Source organism: Sceloporus occidentalis, unplaced genomic scaffold, assembly GCF_023333645.1.
Source record: "Sceloporus occidentalis isolate IW3139 unplaced genomic scaffold, rSceOcc1.0.p SCAF_1, whole genome shotgun sequence".
Classification (NCBI taxonomy): domain Eukaryota; kingdom Metazoa; phylum Chordata; class Lepidosauria; order Squamata; family Phrynosomatidae; genus Sceloporus; species Sceloporus occidentalis.
The window spans coordinates 13873275-13897640 of NW_028316981.1; the positions used below are offsets into that span (position 1 = coordinate 13873275).

The window sequence follows — 24366 nt, forward strand, 5'->3', positions numbered from 1 at the left end:
TACCATACATTTGTAAAAAGTACACCTTCCACTAAAAAATACTGGTGCAAAATTGTTTAAATTGCTGCTAGGTAAGAAAAAAGTGCACAGGAGCCTGTTTGGGGGGAAAAGGTGGCCACCCTAGAGACATATTTTCTTTGCTTTATTAGTGGAACTTTTCCTTGTTCTCTCTAGCCAGGGCTCCTTGGCTCTGCTGGCTAGGTCGAATTGAAGCTGCAGTCCCAACAACAGCTCAACGGTTACACGTTCCTCATCCATTAAATAGAAGGTTTGTACACTTTGCTTTGCATTTAGACCCTTCCCAATTTTTGAAATACAAGGAAACAAACATCTCAATAAACGAAAAACTAAAATTCATCAGATGGCAGATTTTAATAACTTCTTTTCCATTCACTTACAGTACTGCACCAGACTCAAATATGTGTTTCCCTGCCCTCCCCCATCAAATCAAACTGATTTTAACTAGTAGCCTACTGATATAAAATATCCTTTAACTGATTAACATTGGCTCCTAGTGATAATGGGGAAAAACAATCGCATTGTGGATTAAAGCCAATTAAAATTCTCTTAACTCTTGGTTTTCTGCCACAATTTATTTCATTGCTGCTATTGGGGAAAATGCAAAGAGCTACTGGAATCCCACTCCCATATACTGGGAGTCCCATCACTTTATATTTCACCCAGTGTAGTCTACCTACACAGTAGTACAACCCTGTCCCCAAAAGTGCTAGAAATATTTAAAATTTAAAATAGAAATTTAGATTTCGAGTAATTTCTAGATCCTAAACACGTTCCATTTACACACCATGGTCACAAACAGGTATCACACTTATCAGGCATGATCACAGTCGTATAACTGGCCAAACACCCACTGGTTTTAGGTTTCAGTGCATCTCTATTAAAAGTTTTCCTCAATATGTTTTAACATGTAAAATTGGTCTTTGTTGTTGTGTGTCTTCAAGTCATTTCCGACTTGACCCTATGGCCAACCTATCATAGGGTTTTCTTGGCAAGATTTGTTCAGAAGAAGTTTACCATTGCCTTCCCCTGAGGTTGAGAGCATGCAACCTCCCCAAGATCATTTAGTGGGTTTCATGGCTGAGCCGGGAACCAAACCCTGACCTCCAGAGTTGTAATCCAACACTAGGCCACACTGTCTCTACCGCACATTTCCTAATCCATTCTGTGGTGAGTACTTGGATGGGAGACCATCAACGTGCTATACAGCACTATTTCAGAGGAAGGAACTGGCAACGCCACCTTTGAATCTTCCTTGGCAGGCGATATGAAGACACATGCACACACAATGACTTATACTAAGAACCTAAATACTCTAAAGGTACCAAATCACGTGATCTTGGAAACTAAGCAGTCAGCCCTTGCTGGTACATGGATGGGAGACTGCCAGTGAATACCAGGTGCTGAAGACTCTATTTCAGAGGAAAGAACTGTCAAAACCACCTCTGAGGATTCTTTGATTAAGAAAACCTTGTGAAATTCATGGAGTTGCCAAAAGTCAACAGGTGATTTGAAGGCACATACACACATGCTCAAAGTAATTTCATTCACACTCCATGTAAATTATGTTTTAATGCTACTTTAATTCCTTACATTCGTCCAGTTAAATCCTGGGATCTGTAGTTTTGAAAGTCATTTAGGCCCCATTGTAATTAGCCCATTTGCTCTGGATAGAACTGGGCAGATCCGGTTGCCCCTATACCGAATCTCCCCGGGTAGAAGTTCTGACTACCCTTTACCTTGATCGATGCAATTTGCCCCTCTGAAGTTCACATTTACAGTACTGCTTTAAAATGGAGCCTCCTTTGTTGTCAATCAAATTCCGCTTTCATCGAAGGTGACATATCCTACAACCATTGGCCAACCAAATGGGTGCTTTCTCCCCTCCTTTTTAAAAAAACTGGTGGCAGTGTGCACATATTCTGTCACCTGGACAAATTTTAAAACCTCCAGGTGTGTGTGTGTGTGTGTGTGTGTTGTGGGTATCTGGGTCATTACAGATTATGGCAACCCTAAAACAACCCCATCCTGGAATTTTCTTGGCAAGATTGGTTCCGAGGAGATTTGCCATTGCCTTTCCCCTGAGGTTGAGAGAGTGTGACTCCCCCAACTGCTCTAAGGGGGATTTGCCCTGGATCGTGTGTGCAAGACCTTCTTTCTGATGTGTTTAAACCGGTGCCAATGGGAACCTCCGACTTTTAATCTGGGTTACGATTCAGTACAAAAGGTAGTCTGAATGGCCGCTTAGAATTCTTTTTCAGGAAACTCTAGCCCCTCACCAAACTACAAATCCCAGGATGCCACACAAAGAAACCATAGCAGTTAAAGTGGTACCAAAGTGCAATAGCTGCATAGTGTGAAAGAAACCTGAACATCGTTAAATCAAGCCACTTTTATGAGCTTTAGATCTGAAATCTCTTCATCGTCTCTAATGTTTAGAAATTTTATTGCTGCTGCTGTGTGACTTCAAGTCATTCCTGATTTATGGTGACCCTAAAACGGACCTATCACAAGAATTTCTTGAAAATATTTGTTCAGATTTGCTTTTGCCTTCCTTTGAGGCTGAGAGACTGTGACTTGCCTAAGGTCACTGACCTGGTTTCTGTGGCCAAGCAGGGATTCAAACCCTGATCTCCAGGGCCATAGCCCCAGCACCTCTAATCAGTATAGTCAATGGTAAGGAATCCTGGGAGTTGTAGTTCAGTAGTATGTGGACACCATTCCAACCAGGCTAAACTAAACAAAGGATGTTTAAAAATTTAGGTGGGTGACAGATCAGTTCATCACATCTTCTCAAAAGGAGTGTAATTGGCCTGTCAGTCACCTTAATTTTTCAAGTATCCTTTGTTTAGTTCAGCCTGGTTGGAAATGGCACCTTTAGGGTATTGGAAAACATTCTCTGATCGCCTCGTGGATATGTTTTCATTTCTTATGTGTGTTCTGCCACATGCAAAACAGGTTGAACCCTGGCCAACTCCGTTCCCAGTCTTGGACCATGACCATGGTTTCGCTCATGTTTAAGACGGGATGCTTTATGACTGAACCGTTTCCCACAGTCTAAACATTCAAATGGTTTCTCTCCAGTGTGGCTTCTCTGATGATTAAGAAGGTTCGATCTCTGACTGAAGCTTTTCCCACATTCCAAACATTTGTATGGTTTCTCCCCTGTGTGAGTTCTCTGGTGGCCGATGAGGAATTCTCTCCGGCTGAAGCTTTTCCCGCAATCCAAGCATTCATATGGCTTCTCGCCGGTGTGAATTCTTTCATGGATTCGAAGCACTGAATTGCAGCTAAAGTTCTTCCCACAGCTGGAGCATTTATACGGTTTTTCTCCCCTGTGGGTTCTCTCATGTGAAGTGAGGCTCGAGCTATTGCTAAAGGATTTCCCACAATCTGTACAGCTGTAGGGTTTTTCTCCGGTGTGTATTCTCTGGTGATTGAGTAGGTTTGAACTCTGACTGAAATTCTTCCCGCAGACTAAACATTTATATGGTTTCTCTCCCGTATGGAGTCTCTGATGACGAACAAGGCTGGACCTAAAGCTAAAGGTTTTCCCACAATCTGTACAGTTATATGGTTTCTCTCCTGTCTGAAGATCAGAGGACTCCAGGGATGCTTTTTCATTCTCAGAACAGTTAGATGATTTCTCTCCTTTGTGCATTATCTTTTGACTTCCAAGCACAGGACTAGAAATAAAACTTTTACCACAGTTGGAACATATATAAAGGCCATCTCCAGTAAGATCTGAGCTCTGGCTGAAAGTGTGACCACATTCAGAACATTTATGTGGTTTTTCTCCTGTGAGGAGTGGATGAGGATTATTCAGGTGCGCTTTCGGACTCAAGCCGGTTCCACAATCCATATCTACTTCCTCTCCCATTAGGATGTTCTCCTGTTGGGGAACTGAATCCCAACTTTTCCCATCAGCCACATGCTGGTGTGGCTTGTCTTCAGTTTCTGTTTTCTGATATTTAAGAATGTTTTGGGTTTGGTTCAAGCTTTTTCTGCAGTCAGTTTTCATCCCAATACTCTGATCTCTGTGTGCTCTCTCTTGGAAGTTGTTTTTGTGTAGGATTTTATCACCATCATTCTCCCAAGTATGTTTTCCTCCTTTACTCCCTCCTGGGAGGCTCCCCTCAGTCCTCTTTATCTTTTGCAGACTTTTTGGCCTGTTTTTCATTTGAGGAAATGTGAAGAGATTCCAGCTGACTTCATCAAAAGAAATGCCAGAAGGTTCTAAGTGCTTAGGAGCTTCTGGTTTAGTAGGCTTCTTTTCATTTTCAGCCACTTGACCATCACCTGATGGAAAAAAGCGAATCACAGCATGAGCAACACTCTTCAGTGGAGACACACACTAAGCATGTGCAGTTAGAATCAGAATTGGAAGAGACCACAAGAGTCATCTAGTTCAACCCCCTTCTGCCATGCAGGAATACACAATCAAAGCATTCCCCACAGATGGCCATCCGGCCTCTGTTTAAAAACTTCCAAAGAAAGAAACTCCACCATTCTCTGAGGGAGTGCATTCCACTGTCAAACAGCTCTCACTGTCAGGAAGTTCCTCTTAATGTTGAGGTGGTGTCTCTTTTCCTGGAGCTTGCATCCACTGCTCCCTGTGCTATTCTCTGGAGCAGCAGAAAACAAGCTTGCGCCATCTTCAATATGACATCCCTTCAAATATTTAAACATGGCCATCATGTCACCTCTTAACTTTCTCTTCTTCAAGCTAAACATACCCAGCTCCTTAAGCCACTCCTCACAGGGCATGGTTTCCAGACCTTTCACCATTTTGCACGGTCCAGCTTGTTCACATCCTTCTTAATTTCTAGTGCCCAGAACTGGATGCAGTATGTGTGAACACAATCAGAACTGCACCCATCCAAAGTACCCACCAGACTGCCCTTCATCCTAACATCCCAAAGTTTGGTTGACACTTCTGCATTTAGACCAACATACAGAGCCCAGTTCACATAAGCTATAACTAGAACTTGGAAAAGTTACTTTTTGTGTTACAGTTCCCACAATCCTCCAGCTAAGGCTACAGAATGCAACATAAGTATCCTAATAAATTACCAGAACGTATACCATCAATGGGATATTGTTTCTGTTGGCAAATATATTTACAGCAATCATACTACTGGAATGACAGAACCCAAAGGCTGCATTAACAAAACAAACCTTCAGATATTTCACTGGTATTCACTATAACACTAGTAACACTGAGTGATCCTGGCCAAGTCATACTCTCTCATCCTCAGAGGATGGCAATGGCAAACTCCATCTGAAGAAGTTTACCAAGAAATCCCTGTGATGGCCTTAGGGTTACCATGATTCAGAAATGACTTGAAGGCACAACAACCACTATGGTATTTATTATTTAGTGTCCTTGTAAGTAAGTGCATATTGGAAAAACATTAATTGGGAGAACTGGAGGACATCCTTACAATATCAGAAACAAAGTCAGGTGTTCCACTGGTAAAACGTTTCATAGAGAAAGGACACATGGCATTAAACAGGAAATTATGGGCAACTGATAAAGTGGATACTGGTAATGCCAGGTTCTTACTAAGAAAGGAATTGCAGTGAATATTTAGACTGAAAACTTTGACCCCTACCCCATCTTAAAAGAGGAAGTATTTATTTCTCTTCTCTAATTTGTACAGGCCACCAGGTCCCAAAAACACTTTTCTTTTTTTTTTTTGCATACAGTCCCTTAACTCTTTCTTTAAAACTAGTAAAACATGAGCTTTATGAACTACTAATCTCACCTGTACAGCACAGGAGTCAGATAGAAAAGGCTGTCAGCTGTTTGTTTCAGAATTTGCTACAAAATCCAGGAAGGCTTCATCATTGTAAGTTATTATACATAGGTTCCAGGGCAATATACATTTGTTTTGTGTTTTAAACACTCTATTTTACTTTGCTTGGTTTGATCTTTTAGTCCCTGAAGAGGGCTCCAGATTGTTGCAGAAGTCTATAATGTGTTGGGGAACTGAATTAAATATATGTTTCTCAAAGATACCATTCTCTTTTCCAGTTTATTCTTTTGCAGAAGCTTGCTAGTTTTAGCAGGTAAATGTACTCCCAATCTCTTTGCTAAAGGAAGTCTTATCCATCTCTATTAAGAGAGACTCTAAAACAAAAAAAAAATGTATTGAAATCACAGATCTATTCAGACACCACACCAATCCATAGTGGTATTTACCACACTTTAGACAAAGGATGATAAATCTATGGCCTTCCAGATTGTTATTGGACTTTATTTTCCATTAACTTCAGCCAGCAATAAACAATGCTCTGGTATGATGGGAACTGTTATCTAACAGCTGGGCTAAGCATGGTTGAGCACAACATCAAGCAAAGCATCTCTGATGGAGTCAAACAGGAGGAGATTAAAGACCTTTGAGTCCAACCACACATTCAGTGGAGGAGACCAAGAGGAAGAACCTCCCATCAGATTGCCATACTTGCTCTGCACCAGAGTTTGGAAAAGCTACTTTTTGGGGACTACAGATCTGATAATTCAGTCAGTCTTTAAATATCTGGTGTACCACAGGTCTGGGAATTGTGCAGCATTCTAGACATTGGTGAACCACAATGTCCAGCATTCTCAGCTATTGGCTACACTGAATAACACTTATGTCTTTTTATATTCTGAATTCAAAGTAAACACCAAAGCAGAGAACAGTTCCAAGGAAGTCACCTTTTAAACCTTGTAAGGACCAAGCCAGCACAACATTACCTAGGAGGTGGGCCTTCTCTTCACATTTCTGTTGAACCTTCAGATAGGGCTGCACTGTCACAGGATCCAGCGGAGAATGCTCAACTTTGTTGTTCTCAAACAACTCTGACTTCTGGAAAAAAACAATACAGATCACATTGACACCATTGGATGGCTTAGGTATGTTAAGACTCACTTGACTGGATCATTCTCAAAGTCCACTAGGTTTAGGGTTGCCATATTCCAGTCCCTCATATCTGATTTGTATATTATGCAAATTATTATAATTATGCCTATTATTAATTTGCATTCTGATTATACAAATTGAACACATTGATCACCGCACTTTTTCTACCATTATGTTTCAACCTGAGGGTGCATTATGTGCATTTTGGTTGGCTGATTAAAGGTATAAGTGTTTTATGGATTTGGAAGTTATTGAACTTTGCCATATGGCCAAAATAGCTAACCCTGAATATAGTATAGCTGGATGGCCATCTGTTGGGGATGCTTTGATTGAGATTTCCTGCATGGCAGAAGGGGGTTGGACTGGATGGCCCTTGCGGTCTCTTCCAACTCTACGATTCTATGATTCTAGTACCAAGTAAGAGCTCTTTTTTTCTCCTTTCTTCTCTTAGCAGGTGTGAAGAAAGGGGGGGCTTCCAAGCAGCCCCAGAGAGTAAAGCAACTCCCTTTACTCTTTCTAGGCTATTTAGGAAGCTAAATACCCTGCTGCCTAGCCCTAGGCTCAAGCCACCGACATAATCACCACACAACACAAGGCCATCTCTTGTCACCTCCTTTCCTTTCCTGCCTTCTGTGCCTGTCAGGGGAAGTGGGGAAGGATTGGAAGAATAAGGTGGCAATGCTATGCCTGGGCAGTAGCAACTGCAGCCTGCAGAATGGGATGAGTCTCCTGTCAGTGCCAGTCTTCTTGCATGGTTTCCTGTTTCATTGCCACTGCCACATTTTAATCTGCCTATCAACCTGTAACAAAGGAGAAATCCAGGATTCACTGCTTCAACTGGCCCAGTGAGCTGGGACATTTTTTAATCTTTTCAATCTGGGATTTTCCAGGTTTTTCGGGACAAATGGCAACCATAACTAGGTTTAGCAATTGCTTTGCAAGGCAAGTTAGGAAGTCCTATCCCTAAAACAAGTTCAGCAGCCCACCATGTGGGCAGATTGCAAGAAACACTTTAAGATGACAGCCTTATACTGTGTAATATGCAGAGGATAAAGAACTTTCTGTGTAGGGGGATTTCATGCTAGTGTGAGGCAGGAAGCGAAGCTGACAGTAGCAGAGCTGCTGGTAGGGCCTCCCATGTCAGACAGGCTTTTGCTGAGGAATCAGATGAAATGTACCAAACAGATACCTAGCAGCAACAGTAGTGGACGGCGGATAACACAGATGGAATAACTCTCAGAGACAAAGGCAGTGGCACTGTAGCTAATGCTTGTTAGTACTACACAGAAAGAAGCATGATGAGCCCATTTTGAATGTCTTTTACCATGAAAATCATATCATGAGACAGTCCAAAATGAAACAAGAAATAGTGCTAAAAGATTAGACCTCCAGGTTGGATGGCACTCAATGAGTTACTGGGATACAGCAGATGACAAATATGAGTAGAACTGTGGCTAATGATGCAACTGGACTCAAGCTGAAGGGATGTTCAGATGTGTGATTGCTCTTAAAGAAATGGGTGTACCACAACATTTGATTGTCCTGATGTGAAACCTGTACTGAGGACAAGAGGTTACCGTCAGGACAAAATATGGAAACACTAAATTGTTTCCAACTGGCGAGACTGCATTTTATCACCCTGTCTGTTTAACTTGTCTACTGTACATATGATATGTAACATAGAATTAGGCTTGGAGGAAGGAGGGGTGAAAATTGGAGAAAGGAACATCAGCAATTTAAGCTATGCAGATGTCACTATACTACAAGGAGAAAATAGCAAAGACTTTGGATGATTACTGAAGAAAATCAAGGAAGAAAGTGCAAAGGCAGGTTTATACCTGAATATTAAGAAAACAAAAATAATTACCACAGATGATTTACATTACTTTAAAGGAGATGATGAAGACACTGAAACAGTTCAAGATTTTTCATACTTAGGCTCAGTCAATAATCAGAATGGAGACTGCAGTCAAGAAATCAGCAGAAGACTAGGACTTGGAAGGAACTGAACAAGATCCTGAAATGTAAAGATACACAATTGAATACTAAAGTTAGGATTGTCCGTGACACTGTATTTCCCATTTCTATCACAACTGAGCACTAAAGTTACAATAATCCAATCCATTGTATTCCTGATCACAATGCACAGATGTGACAGCTGGACAGTGAAGAAAGTGGATTTAAAGAAAAAAACTCATTTGAGATGTGGTGCTGGAGAAGAGTGCTGGGGATATTGTGGACAGCCAAAAAGGCAAACAAATGAGTCCTTGAACAAATCAAGCCTGAAATCTCACTGGAAGCCAAGTTGATTAAATTAAGGCTATCATACTTTGGCCACATAATGAGAAGGCATGAATCATTAGGAAAAAGATGATAGGGGAAAAAAACTCATTTTAGATGCGGTGCTGGAGAAGAGTGCTGAGGATTCCGTGGACAGCCAAAAAGATAAACAAATGGGGCCTGGAACTGATCAAGCCTGAAATCACTTTAGAAGCCAAGATTACCAAGCTGAGGCTGTCGTACTTTGGCCACATCACTAGACTAACCAGAAAAGACAATAATGCTAGGAAAGGTAGAGGACAGAAGAGAAAGAAGAAGATCACAACTCAGTTAGGGAGGTCATGAGTCTAAATCTACAAGACCTAAGCAGAGCAGTGGAGGACAGAGGGGCTTGGAGATGTCTCATCCACAGGGTTGCCATGAGTCAAGATTGACTTGAGGGCAGTTAACAACAAAACAACATGAATGGTTGTGAAAGCTAGACAGTGAAGGAAACTGATAGTAAGAGAATCAACTCATCTGAGATGTGGTGCTGGAGAAGAGTTCTACAGATACCATGGACTGCCAAAAAGACAAATAAACAGGCCCAAGAGCAAATCAAGCCTGCTCTCCCTAGAAGCCAAGATGATGAAACTGAAATTATCATACCTTGGAAATATGAGAAGACATGACTCACTAGAAAACACAATAATATGTAGTACAGTAGAAGGCAAAAGGGAAAGAGGAAAACTGTATTGGATAGCGTCAGTCAAGGAAGCTACAGCTATGAGTCTGCAAGACCTGATCAGGGCTGCTGATAACAGGATGGCTTGGAGGTCTCTCATTCATAGGGTTGCCATAAGTTGAAGTTGACTTGATAGCAGTTAACAAGAACAAAACAACTCGGTTTATGCATATGGCTCATCACTATGTGCTGAGGTTAATATGTTCACAATTCAGTGCCTTTGTTTTTCCTCCTTTTACAATCTAACTGAATGAACATGTATAATCTTGAGTTGTTGTGTCCTAAAATATTGACAAGGACAACCTCTTAGAGTTCTGTTTGATAAACATCAGTCAAAACAAACCTGTTAACTTTTCCAGAAATAGGTTCCAAAAAATTTCCAGTTCAAAACTTTCCAGAACATACACTACTAGACAGGAGATAGCTCAATAACGTAGCCACTCCACATCAAGAGTGGGATGGCTATGTTTCTCGCCTGGGTCACCAAGGCAAAATTCACTCACCTGTTGTCCCTGTATCTCTGCCTCCTCCTTCCAAAGCAAGAAATCCTCTGCTAGGGCCACGGCCTGGGCACAGGTCCTTGGCTCATCCTCCTTAACCCAGTTCTGCATTTCCACTGGGAGAATATCCAAGAACTGCTCCAGAATCACCAGCTCTAAGATCTCCTCCTTCGTGTGACTCTCTGGCATCAACCACTGATGGCAAAGATCTTGGAGATGTCCAAACACCTCTTGTGGTCCCTCAGCCTCCTGGTAGCTAAATGTCCTGAACTGCTTGCGCAGTTTCTCCAAGTTATTCATGTCTTTATCCTCAATTGCTTCTCTCTCTTTCCTAGAGGAATTCAGCTTTTTGGAGTCCTCATGGGCTTTCTCACTGGGACCCAACAAGGTTTCAGGCACTAACTTTCCTCCAGGTTTAGGCCTGTGGTTTGCATTAATAGTAACATCCTTCCACAGTGCTGAGAAAAATGTCATGTTGTCCTCATCTTCAGATCGAGGCAGCTGGGATTTGTTTACTTCCGAATAATTCTCCTCCTGGAAATGCTGCCACTGAGCATCCTGGCGCAACTCTTCATCTGGCTCCCCTTTAATTTGGGCTGGATCAACACCAGACAAAAACTTTCTAAAAGACCCAACTTTAGAGTCTCTTCCTTGTTCTTCCATTTTCTCCCCTAGAACTTGCTCAGCTGTGTTCTCCTCCTCCACTTTCATTCCTGACTGCACATCCTGGCCTGAAAGCAGAAACATCAAGTGTTTGGCAAGTTGTGTCAGTTGTTTTGTGTTGACCAAGTTGTGAGTTAGAAAATCTCACCCGCATCTCTCTGCATGCAAACAAACAGAAGGCTATTTAGACAACTTACATTCCTGTTGTTCCGTAACCCCCCAAATCGCAATGTCCCAGAGTAAAACTGAAACACTGTGGGAAATTTAAATAGTGTCCTCCACCATTTAGCACTACATGGAGTGCTGTTGCAATACTTGTTGTTCTTGTGTGCCTTCAAGTAGTTTCTGACTTATGGCAACCCTAAGACAAGTCTATCATGGAGTTTTCTTGGCAAGATTTGTTCAGAGGAGCTGTGCCATCGCCTTCCTCTGAGGCTGAGAACATGTGGCTTGCCCAAGGTGGCCCAGTGGGTTTCATGGCTGAGCAGGGATTCCAATCCAGGTCTCCATAGTTGTTTGTTGTGAGGGCCCCACTCAAACCTAGAGCCAATTCTGGCCAGACATTAGCAGGACCCAAGACATTTTGCTGACTGTAGCAAAGGGCAAGACAATCCCCCCCCCCCAATTTCATTCTTGTGAAAAAGCCAAGAGCTGAAATAAAGTTTTTAACTTTAAATTTTAATAATGTAACATTTTTAATTGTTTTAATTGTTTAATTGTTTTTTAAATTTGTATTGTGCATGTTTTATAGTGTTTTAACTTGGACTGTTTTAGATTTGTAAGCCACCTTGAGTCCCTGTACTGAGAGAAAGGTGGGATATAAATAAACATAAACATCATAATAATAATACCCCAAGGGTAGCAAAAAAAAAAGTTTCCTTCACATCACCTCAGGATGGATGTTAGTTGGAAGGGTGGGCTAGATAGGCCACATGTTATCCTTTCTTTTCTCCAACAGAGAGGGATGGCTGTAGGGCTCAGAATGAATAACTATGGGAGTACTGTTTTCCTACAGCATCTGTTGCCTAAAGCAGACTATGGAGATTATCACACTGGCAAAAAAGACGGGAGAATAGCAGTATGTCCAGTCAATATTATGCGATAACGCAAAGGTTATCACATAACGTCGCATGACGTCGCAATTATCCCATGAATAAAGAGGAATTCTAGCACCACTTTTTATTCACAGGGATTTTCCATGAATAAAACGTGGCGCTAGAATTCCTCTTTATGCATGGGACAACTGCGGGATCATCGCAACATCATGTGATAATCTTCACATTATCACACGATACTGACAGGGGCATATCACTATGCTCCCATCTTTTTTGCCTGTGTGATAATCTCTTATGACTCTGGAGACCAGGGTGCAAACCAGCCATGGAAATCCACTGGGTGACCTTAGGCAAGTCACACTCTCTCAGCCTCAGAGGGAAGCTAAAACACCTCTGAAGAAATCTTGCCAGGAAAACCCTGCAATAGATTTGCTTCGAGGGTCGCCGACTTGAAGGTGCACAACAACAAGTCTCCCAACACAGCAAGATTTTCGTTTGAGTAAGCACACAAATGTTTGAATTATAAGACTTCATTTTTACTTGGGAGTACTGTACATCTTACTGAATGCAGGCACAATTATTTGCTATCTCTCTCTCAAAGAAAGGACCTGTGGACAAACTCAGGGACACACAGACACAAGCCAGTTCAAAAGTTCGTCTGACGTGTACAGCTTTTTTCAAAAAGGGAACTAACAGAGAAGGGGGGGGGGGGAAACTGGTCTAGCCCCTTTTTATTTATGGCGAGTAGCCTTAAAGCAAACCAACCAGCCAAGCCAGTTTGTTTCCTTGGTAAACTGGCAAGCTTACTTGCCTCTGCTTGTTCCTTATCCATGCGGTGAAGAGTTGTGTGACCAGACGATTAACTGATTCAGCCTGCCTTGCGCATTAGTCAAACGAAAGGTGAAGGAGGCCCTGTGCGTTTAAAAGGAACTCTTGACAAAATTTAACTTACTTTTATCAACAATCTCCAGCTACTTTGGCTTGTCTTTTAACAATGACTGCACAACACTCACAAAGTATCTAATCTGCTATACAGTGGGCCCATGGTATCTGCTGGAATTTGGGACCCCCATGGATACCAAAATCTGTGGATGGTCAAGTCCCATTAAATACAATGGTGTACACGACAACCCTGTAATGTAGGCTAGTCTGCAAGATGTGTACAGGCTCTAAAGGTGACCCAAGGATTAATTAACAACAACAATTACAAATATCCTGATTCCCCCCCCCCCCCGCCGGTTTGGGACTCAAGATGGTTTACAACAATTAAAGCAAATGTAATTTTCATAAACACTTCATTTTGAACACAAAAGCACACATCTGAATCTGGAAGTCCTCAATGTAACACTGGGGAGAATGTTTGAATTTCTAGCTATTAAATGACACTACTTCTAATACTGTTAACTGGAATATCTACGCTTTAAATACCCTAAAGGCACCAGATCTTGTCTAATCTTGGAAGCTAAGCAGGGGCAGCCTGGTTAGTACTTGTGTACATTAATCCATCAGAAAGCAAAGGTATCACTATCTCAGCCACCCATGTGGACAATTCTGGAATATTTCAGATTTTGTAATTCTGGATAAAGATGACTCAATCTGTAGAGGACTGAAGTATCAAGAATGCAGAGCCAGCGTGGCGTAATGGTTTGAGCCTTAGTAGCTGTGGGCCTCATTCCCACTATGTTTTAAACCGGTTCACAAATCAATTTGAAGTGGTTTAAATGACCCTGGTTCATACTTGAACCGAAGCGCAGAAGCGATTCAGAGAGGGGGGCCATGAGCTAGACCCATTTAACCCACGTCTTTTTCCTGCTTTTTGGGAGGGATAAATCAATTCCACACAAGTGTGAACCAGATGCAGATTGGAATCTATTTCAAGAATCGATTTGAAGAATTGAATTCATGAATCGATTCAGTGTCAGTGTGAACGAGATGTGGATTGAAATTGATTTACTATGCCGTGATAAGGGGTCGCTGGGTGGGAAAGCGGAAATTAACAACCAGTGTTTGCCCACTCTTTGACCCTCGTAAGGAAGTACATAAATACGATTGCAGTGATGGACAGAGGAAAAAAATCCCACTGAAAACGCTTCAAATTGAACCAATTCATTTGCCAAGGTGAACTACAAGTGGGTTATTTTGAAAGACTCCCACAGGAAATGGTTTAAATTGAATTGATTCATTCATCAATGTGAATCATAAGTGGGTTATTTTATTTTATTTTACAGCAATAAAATGTGATCGGGGCAAATGTAGTGTGAACCACACTCTGCTGCCGAACCGATCCATCGATCCACATCACAAAGCAATTTATTTGTAAGTGGGAATGTGGCCCTAGATGGTTGAATCCATGGATAAGGAACCCATACGGAGTGCTGACTGTTTAAGGTTGATATGACTGCACAAAATCATATACAGGCATTTAAAACAGAAAGTTTTAAAAGAACATCTGGAAAAGGAGAGGGGTAGTATTGTTAAAATACGTTTTTTATGGCTGTATTGTTTTAAAGTACAGTATATGGCTTTTAAGTGCTTTTCTCTTTTTTAACTGTATTCTGTTTTTAAACAAATGATCTGTTTTAATATTGCAGTTGAGTTTAATTCCATTTTAATTTGTAAAATTTTAATTGTACTGTGCTTTTAAATGTATGCCGCTTTGAGTAACAATTTTGGTAGGAAAGCAGGTTACCAATAAATAGTAGTAGTAGTAATAACAAAATGAACAAGTACACTGAAACCAAAATGATTTTGACAAAATTACTGAATTTTGTTAGCATAATTATACAAGGCACAAAAAAGGATCTATTGGAAGTGAAAAGATATGCCTTGAAATGTTATGTTAATAGTTTGAATACTATTGAGTATAGTTTTATTGAAGAATATATGTGTATAGACTGTAAAACATTTCTTTAAAAAATGGTGAAAACAAAGTATAAAAGAAGAAGTGGAAGAAGAATCTAAGGACTGTGGGAGACGACGGTTCAAATTTCTGCTCAGCCCTGGGAACCCAGTGGGTGGCCTTGGCCAAGTCACACTCTCTCGGCCTCTGGGGAAGGCAAGGGCAAACCTGCTGTGAACAAATCTAGCCAAGAAAACCCCAGCATTGGATCCCCTTAAGGATCACCATACCGAAGGCACACAACAACAACCACTCAGTCTTTTAACCGTACCCTTACCTGGGAGTCAGTCTTTTGGAAATGGACCCAAGGCTTTCCAAGGCTCCAACCTGAGAGGCAGGTGGGATTCCCAGGTACTTTGGAGACAAGTCAGGTCCTGGTGAAGGATACAAGCACCCTTGCAAGCCCTGTTGATTCACATCAGAAATAAAATGCAACCTATGAGTATTTCATTTGGCTCTTCTTTGGATCTAGGTCTGCAGGAAGGGGACCCCAGGAGATCCAAAGCACCTTCCTTCCCTCTAAATCTTATGGAAGGGAAAGGATGGGATCTGATTTTGATTTTTTTTTGGGGGGGGGGGGAATCGGAGGGCTTGTCTCTAACGCGTCATCCCACGGATTTCCTGCCTCTCTGGGCTTCTTTTTCATTCTTATTATGCCCTCCTCCTTCCCTGGGTCCCACCTCCTCCTGGCCTCTCTTCCCTTGGGCTCACCTTCTTGCAAGATGCCTCCCATCTGGGTCCCAGCTCCAGCATCTGCCTTGCAAAGCAGCCCTCCAGCTTGCTGCAGAGGAATCTCTCTCTGTATGTATCTTTCCCATCCATTCCTTCCTCCTCCCTTTCTTCCCATCGGATTTTGGAAAGGGAGGGAAGGAAGGCAAGAGATCTCTGCTTCCTAGCAGTGCAGCTTCCTAGCCTGAGGTGTTTTGGAGGAAGGAGGTCCAGGCAATGGGGGGGGAGCCCTTCCTCTCCATCAACCTGAAAAAGGGACTTTCCCATTTACCAGGTCTCATTCCCACTACCTTTTAAACCAGATTGCAAATCAGTTTGAACCGAATCGCTGAAGCCATTCAGAGAGGGAGGCCACGAGCTAGACCCATTTAACCTGCATCTTTTTGACACTGATTTCCCCCCGCATCTTTTTGGATAAATCGATTCTGCGCAAGTGTGAACCAGATGCGGATTGGAATCATTTTGACTTTGCCCATTGGCCGGCTGGAGCGGGTCCGTTTTGAATCGATTCATATGTCAACGTGAACCACAAGTGGGTTATTTTATTTTATTCTGTAGCAAGAAAATGTGATTGGGGCAAAGGTAGTGTGAACCACACTCCACTGCCAAACCAATCCATTGATTTGGATCGCAAAGCAACTTATTTGTAAGTAGGAATGCGGCCCCAGGAGGGCATGAGCAAGGTCCCCCACCTGGGATGACACCTTCTTCAGCATGGGGACTCCAGTCAAGAAATCAGAGGGCTAGGAATGGGGAGGGCAGCTATGAAAGAACTGGACAAGATCCTGAAGTGTCAAGATATAACTCTGAAGACTAAAGCCAGGATTGTCCAAGCCATGCTTTCCCCCCATCAACTAGACAACTAGACTAGACACTAGACTAGACTAGAATAGACTGAAAGAACTAAACACGATCCTAAAGAGTAAAGATACAACCTGGAAGACTAAAATGAGAATTCTCCAAGCCATCGTATTCCCCATCACTATGTACAAGGCAGCTATGAAAGAGCTAGACAAAATCCTAAAATGTCAAGAGTAAGGTCAGGATTGTCCAAGCCTGGTATTCCCCATCACTGTGACTAGACATCCATGTCAAGGGGACACCATTTTAACTGCTATGGCTCCATCCCCTGGGATGTGTAGTTTGATGAGGCACATCCCCCTTTCGCAGAGAAGGCTAGAGACCTTGCAAAACTACAGATCCCAGGATTCCGTAGTTGGACACCATAGTGGGTGTGTGTCCAACTACATGATTTCTACAGTGTAAGTACCCCCTGAGGCTGGATCTGTACTGCAGGAATAATCCAGTATGACATAGCTTTAATTGCTATGGCTCAGTACCTTGAATTTTGGGATTTGTAGTTCTGTGAGATATCTAGCCTTCTCTGTCAGAGAGCTCTGGTGCAGCAACACACAACAAGTGTCAGGACTCCATAGCATGGAGCCATGGCAGTTAAAGCAGTGTCAGACCGCACTACTTCTGCAGTGCAGATGCAGCATAAAGAATCACACAACTACTATTGATGTTTTCCTAGCAGTAACATGGTGTACCGGTTTGCATGTTGGATTACAGTTCCCAGAGACTAGGGTTTAATTCAGGCTTAGAGCAATGGGATGGCCAGCTGCCAATTCAGCTTCTATGTATTTCAGATTGTGTTGAAGGAACAAAAGGTTTGTTTGTTTATTTGTTTGTAACTCCCGTTTTGCAAAGCAGCCCCAGCCAGCTGGTTTCTGCAGACCAAACATCTGCTAAAATCCTAAGAGCAGATCAGCCTGACCATAAATCATCCTGCCCAGACTCAGGGTGTATCTACACTGTAGAAATAATGCACTTTGATGCCACTTTTAAGAGCTATAGCTCCATGATCTGGACTCCTGGGATCTGGAGTTTTACAAGGTCCTTAGCCTTCTCTGCCAAAGCATATGGGTGAGGCCTCACCAAACTGCAAATCCCAGGATTCTGCAGGATGGAGCCATGGCACTTAAAGTGGTGTCAAACTGCATTATTTCTCTTCTTCTTCTTCTTGGCTTTACTTCACGAACAAAGATTCAGGAAGGACTCATCCGTGCTTTCTACAAGCGCGTTGATGACGTTGGACGTATCCTTCAAGCCTGTGCAATGGATTTTTCTGGTGGAGGGCAGCGTGCACAGAACTGGCCTCACCCTTTAAACCAGAGGTTTGACTGCTGAGGCCTTGACAATCATAGATGGTGGCAGCGAGGTCCTTGGGTCGTAGGTTTGGTTAGTGTTTCCTTCTCTGAGATGGTTGACCTTACAGGGTTAGACAAGCACCATCTGCCCGGGTTAGAGAGCCCATCCTGCCCTTTGGCGCTCTTGGCCAGACCCTTCGGTTGTGACCTGTCTGGCATGGGAGGCCCTACCAGTAGCTATTATACCACCGCCAGTATAGCTCACAACTTCATTATGGTACGCAAGCCTCTCCCCCACACAGTCAGAGTATAGCTGGAGGGGAATAGGAGGCCCTATTATTTCTACAGTGCAGATGAACCCAGATACAGTGGGATGCTCTCCCAGTTTTTCTGCCTTAGTGCCTTCCCTGCATGTGGCTCCACAAACAGTTAAACAAACAGAGCTGAGCTTCCTAGATGGAGTGAGAAGGCAGGAGATGTGTGATTGGGCAGATGTGACTTTAAAAAAGAAAAGAAAAAATTCAAGGCTTTTTCCTGTTCCTCCCACTTTCCTCCACTAAGGGATCATCAATGCTTTTAGGGTGTAGTAAGAGTTGTGAACTGTAGGTTGCACACCTTGTGTTGAATGCAATGCAGAGGCTGCAAAGAAGGGGTGACTGAGGGCAGATTTGGAAAGGGGTGCAGGGACACTGCTGGGAAGAAAAGATGCAAGGCTAGAGACAGACTGAAAAACAGGTGATGTCCATCTCTGGTGGTGGTGGTGGTGAATTGACTTTAAGTTGACCCCAACTCATGATAAGCCTGTGGATGAACTATCTCCATGCCTGCCTGCCTTCCACCTCCTGCTTAGGTCTTGCAAATTCATGTCTGTGACCTCCCTGGTTGATGTTGTTATTATTATTATTAAACATTATTTATATAGCGCTGAAGATTTACACAGCACTGTACATACAATTAAAAAAATCAATAAAAATTAAACCTGGTTGAATCTATCCGTCTTCCTCTCTTGCGCTACATTCAACCTTTCTTCCAAAATTCACAAAACAATGATAACTTTATGGGGCCAACCAAAACACACAAAATGCATGTTTCAAGCTTTCGAAGCTCCACTGGCTTCTTCATCATCAGAGAAAGGTCTTAAAAATGATACAGAAGGGGAAAAAAGTTGAGGATGTTAGTCCTAGCCCTGCATTTGATCAAGATCTTGTAGTTGTCCTTAGTCCAGATGGTATGGAAGGGCATTCATGCAGGTAGGCCCCTCCTCTTTTTGGTGTATCTATGCATAGATATATCTATGCATAAATATAGAATGGGGGGCACCTGGCATAATAAGACTATGGAGTTTATAACACTGGGGCTGATTTCAACATTAAAGAGAGATTAAAGCCCATTTAAAGCATCCCGCAAATGAAATGGAAATGGCGAGGAATTGCATGAATGATTATCACAGGCAATAGCACAAATAAAGTGATATCAGAAATACTTTGTCGCTGACATCTCAAAAGTAAAAAAGATGTGCATTAATGCTTCTTTGTGTCCACTTTAATAGTGGGTTTTGTGCAACGTCATGTGATGTCGTTATGCATAATTTCGCAATTTTTCCAGGATATTCACAGGATAAACTCCTGATCTCCTTTGTGTGATAAACTCCTAGGAGTCCTAGTAGACCACAAGTTGAACATGAATCAACAGTGTGATGTGGCAGATAAAAAGGCCAATGCGATTCTAGGCTGCATCGATAGTATAGTGTCTAGATCAAGGGAAGTAATAGTGCCACTCTATTCTGCTTTGGTCACGCCTCATCTGGAATACTCTGTTCAGTTCTGGGTGCCACAATTCAGAAAGGATGTTGACAAATTGGAGTGTGTCCAAGGAAGGGCCACCAAAATGGTGAAGGGTCTGGAAACCATGCCTTATGAGGAAAGACTTAGGGAGCTAGGGATGTTTAGCCTGGAAAAGAGACGGTTAAGGGGTGATATGGTAGCCCTGTTTAGGCATTTGAAGGGGTGTCACATTGAGGAGGGAGCAAGCTTGTTTTCTGCTGCTCCAGAGACTAGAACATGGAACAATGGATGCATGCTCCAGGAAAAGAGATTCCACCTCAACATTAGGAGGAACATCTTGACAGTAAGAGCTATTCGACAGTGGAACACACGCCTTTGGAGAGTGGTGGAGTCTCCTTCCTTGGATATCTTTAAACAGAGGCTGGATGACCATCTGTTGGGGATACTTTAATGGTGATTTCCTACATGGAAGGGGGTTGGTCTGGATAGCCCTTGTGATCTCTTCCAACTATGATTCTATGGCCATGTGGATGCTGGGAGATTCAATCCAGGAAACCAACTTTAAATTCCATTTGCAAGACAAAAAGCAGTAGCACACCCACATGACTAGAAAGAAGAGCGGCCCGCTTGCATCAATATCCTTCCATATCATCTGAACTGAGGACTACAACTACAACATCCTTACCAAATGCAGGGCTAGGACTAACATCATCATTTTCATTCCTCCTGTATCACTTTGCCTGTTGAAGAAGACAGTTGACCTTAGAAAGCTTGCAATATGTATAATAAGCAGTTTGATTGGCCCATAAGGCATCACTGTCTTGTGTATTTTGTATGATACTATACTTGGCTATATGGCCAATGTGTCTACCCTGGTTATGTTTCCTAGCATCGTACAGTATCATCCAAAATCCACAAAACAGTGATGCCTCTACTGGACCAACGAAATGCAAAACAAACAAACAAACATGTTGCAAGCTTTCAAAGTTCCACTGGCTTCTTCTTCAGGGAAAAGTGTTTCAATGGAGCAGTTTTTAACAAGATGAATAAATAAATCTGGATCTGCAAAACCTCAGTGAAAGAAACGCAGAGGATACATCTACACTGTAGAAATAATGCAGTTTGACTCCACTTTAATTGCCATAGTACCATCCTACAGAATCCTGGGGTTTGCAGTTTTGTGAGGCACTAGCACTCTTTGGCAAAGAAGGTTAAAGACCTTGTCAAACTACAAATCCCAGGATTTCATAGGATGTAGCCATGACACTTAAAGTGGAGTCAAACTGCATTACCTTTACAGCGTAGATGTACCCAGAGAGAAGCCATCTCCTGTCCATGCTACTCATTTGCACTGATGCTAATCTTTAAGTCCTGAGTAGTACAATAGGCAGACTTTGACCAACATCTCTTTCAGTGTCCTCACTTTTCTGTCCCCAGATACCGAATGTGGAAACGGTTGTTTCATCCCAAAGAGAACCTCTTCTCTTAAACACTGTGAAGATGCAGCTGTCCGTGGAGGTCTTGAGGAACACTATGGGGATCCCAGCTTGGTAGGTAGGTAAGAAGATCCATGTGCAAAAAGAGCTGGGTATCATCAGTGGTGGAGTGGTACATTTTGAAGTGTGGGGTCTGTTTGTGACAGACTGCATAGTCACATTCTTCAACTGCCCTGATTTGGCAGTATTCTGTGAAGGCGAAGGCTTTCATGGCCATCATCCATAGCTTTTTGTGGGTTTTTCGGGCTATATGGCCATGTTCTAGAAGATTTTCTTCCTGACATTTCGCCAGCATCTGTGGCTGGCATCTTCGAGATGCCAGCCACAGATGCTGGTGAAATGTCAGGAAGAAAATCTTCTAGAACATGGCCACATAGCCCGAAAAACCCACAAAAAACTATGGCAGTATTCTATTCACAAAATGGCCAGTGAGAAGCCAATAAGCAGGACATGATTTCAGCTGTTCTTTCCCACTTACATTCTTCATTAACTGACAAATTGCCTCTGATAAAATGTACTGTGAGCCCCTGGTATCCTCTGGAGTTCCAGAACCCCCGGTGGTAGCAAAATCCACCAAAATCTGAGCATGCTCAAGTCCCATTATATACGATGGAATGGTAAAATGGCAACCCTTATATAAAACGAAAATGCTTTTTCGGTTTTTGTGTGTCAGTATTCAAACCTTGTTTGGTTGAACAGGTGGATGCAGAATCCATGGATCCAGAGGGCCAACTGTAGTATACAGTTGACATGATAGCATTGTTCTCCTAGCATTTATCGAATTCCCTTTTCAAGCCATCCAAATTGATCATATAATCTTATAGTTGGAAGAGACCTCAAGGGCTATCCTGTCTAATCCCCTGCCATGAAGGACACACTCTTGACAGATGGCTATCCAGCCTCTGTTTAAAAACCTCCAAAGAAGGAGACTCCACCACACTTCAAGGAAGCCTATTCCACTGTCAAATAGCTCTCCCTATCAGGGAGTTCCTCCTAATGTTGAGGTGGAATCTCTTTTCTTGTAGCTTGAATCCATTGTTCCAGGACCTTGTCTCTCGAGCTGCAGAAAACAAAACTCCATCTTCAGTATGAACATCCTGAATAGCTGCACATTGTTTGGTAGAGAACTCCATGGTTTGACAACATGCTCTGTGGAGAAGGCTATCAAAACACATCAGTTGGAATCCTAGATCAGCTGCTTAGTTATGAAAATGTAACTTACTGTGTATGTTCAACTATAAGTCGACCTCATGTGTAAGTCGAGGGCAGGTTTTGGGACCAAAATTACAGATTTTGATAAGTCCCGTGTAAGTCAAGGGTAAAACATAGGGGCGTGTAACAAAGGATCTAAAAATGAAGCAAAGGAAAATGATGCCAAATAATTCCATCAGGCATAACTCTTTGTACTCACTCAAAAAGCCTGGATGGATGAGAGAGTAGAGGAGGGGCAGTGCTTCTCTTAGGTGCCCCCAGGATGGACTAAGCGCCCACCTTTTTCACTCTACTCACAGAAATTAGACGGCTCCTTTATTTTTTCAAATAATAATAATAATAATAATAATAATTTTTATTTATATCTCCCACTTCTCCCTTCGGATAGTTAAAGTACACTTCTTACATAGTCCTGTGGATAAGACTACCCACATCTAGGATTTCAGCCACTTTGGGGGTAAGTATAGGATTCCTCTTCTTGCCATGGTGAATCTAGGCTGATTTTTCCACTTCCCTGCCACTTTCATCATCACCATGGAGTTATGGAAACCCTGTGATATGGTTCCCTCGCTCACTGCTTTTATTTGCTTTCCCCTTCCACATCAGGGGAGCAGCAGCCACAGAATATGATGATGCTATGTCACAGTTTTGCCTAAGGACGTGAAGCAAAGAGGAAGGGGGACTTGCTGCAGGGTTACCATAGCACCAATAACTCTATGGCTTTATCTGCACTGCATAAATGATACAGATACTGAAACTGCTTGATACTGCTTTCATTGCCATGACTCAAGGCTATGGAATTTTTGCATTTGTAGTTTGGGGAGAGATTTATCAGAGAGCTCTGGTGCCACAACAAATTAGACTCCAGGATTCCCATAGCATGGAGCCATGGCAGTTAAAGCGGTGTCAATCTGCTTGGTCTCGGCAGTGTTGATGCAGCCTTTGCCATCAAGGATTTTTACAGCCCTTGGCAGGAAAGCAGATGATGCAAATCATTCAAGGTGGTGTAAAATCCTCACTCCAGGTGGGGAGGCCGCTACGTCACTGAGTAGCCAGAGGCTGGTCCATATTAGACAAAAGCAGTCAGCTCTTATACTATTAAGCTGTAGTTGCAAAAACTGATAGGAAGTTGTAGCCCAACAACATTTAAAACAGCCATACACTGTCTCCCTCTGTGCTTAGGGCCACATCGGCACAGGTACAGTGGAACACTGTTAGCATAATTTCATGTCTCCTCTTCAAGACCTGACTGTCTTCTCTGTGTACCAGGCCCTGCAGGCCTTGTTTGCACCTGGTATAAAATGTTAATGCACAGGGATACATTCCCAATTTGTCCTTTCCACGATCATTCTATTTCAATAAAAAATGTCTGGCGCAATCCCAGAATGCCCAGTTTTTGTTTAGTACAATCTAATGTAGACCGAGATATGGCCTTATCACACATGCTTTGAAACTGCAATTTTAACAAGAAAATAGCACCTTTGGCAGTACCTTATCACCTCCGACCCATTGCTACTGTACCTCTGAAGTGTTGCTGGAAGGCCTCTTTTCATCGATGGGAAAACCAGTCAGAAAGCAGACAATCATGCTGCCACCCCATTACTCCACAAGTGCAATAGTGACAGTCCATGGCAGTCGCAATATTGGGCAGTCAAGTGGTGTAAGTCTCCTCCCTTTCCCCTTCTCCCCCTCCTTCACACTATTCCCAGGTGGACTCTTTTCTTTCCTCCCCCCCCCCAACTTTTTTCCACTTTTTAAAAAAACTAAATCATATTCCCATAACTCTGGAATTACTAGAACAAACTTAAAAGGGGGGGGGGGAGGCATGCTGAGTAGGGCATAGGGCAGGAACTATGAAGACAACAATGCACGGGGGACTGTTGATGATACAAAAGCCCGTTGTACTAGTGAAGACAGGTGGCAATAAAATTTCCAAAGCCAGTATGTT

At 42.6% G+C, this 24366-nt stretch overlaps 1 protein-coding gene across 1 annotated transcript; it reads right to left on the minus strand.

Moving 5' to 3' along the window:
- Positions 1 to 369: 369 nt before the first annotated feature.
- LOC149320846 (uncharacterized) lies at positions 370 to 15479 on the minus strand. The gene is made up of 4 exons (XM_089503816.1): positions 15325 to 15479; positions 10434 to 11251; positions 6761 to 6872; positions 370 to 4317 (listed from the first exon to the last, which is right to left on the minus strand). The coding sequence occupies exons 2-4, from the start codon at positions 11175 to 11177 to the stop codon at positions 2948 to 2950; spliced, it is 2226 nt and encodes a 741-aa protein (XP_089359942.1). The 5' UTR covers positions 11178 to 11251; positions 15325 to 15479; the 3' UTR covers positions 370 to 2947.
- Positions 15480 to 24366: the final 8887 nt, after the last annotated feature.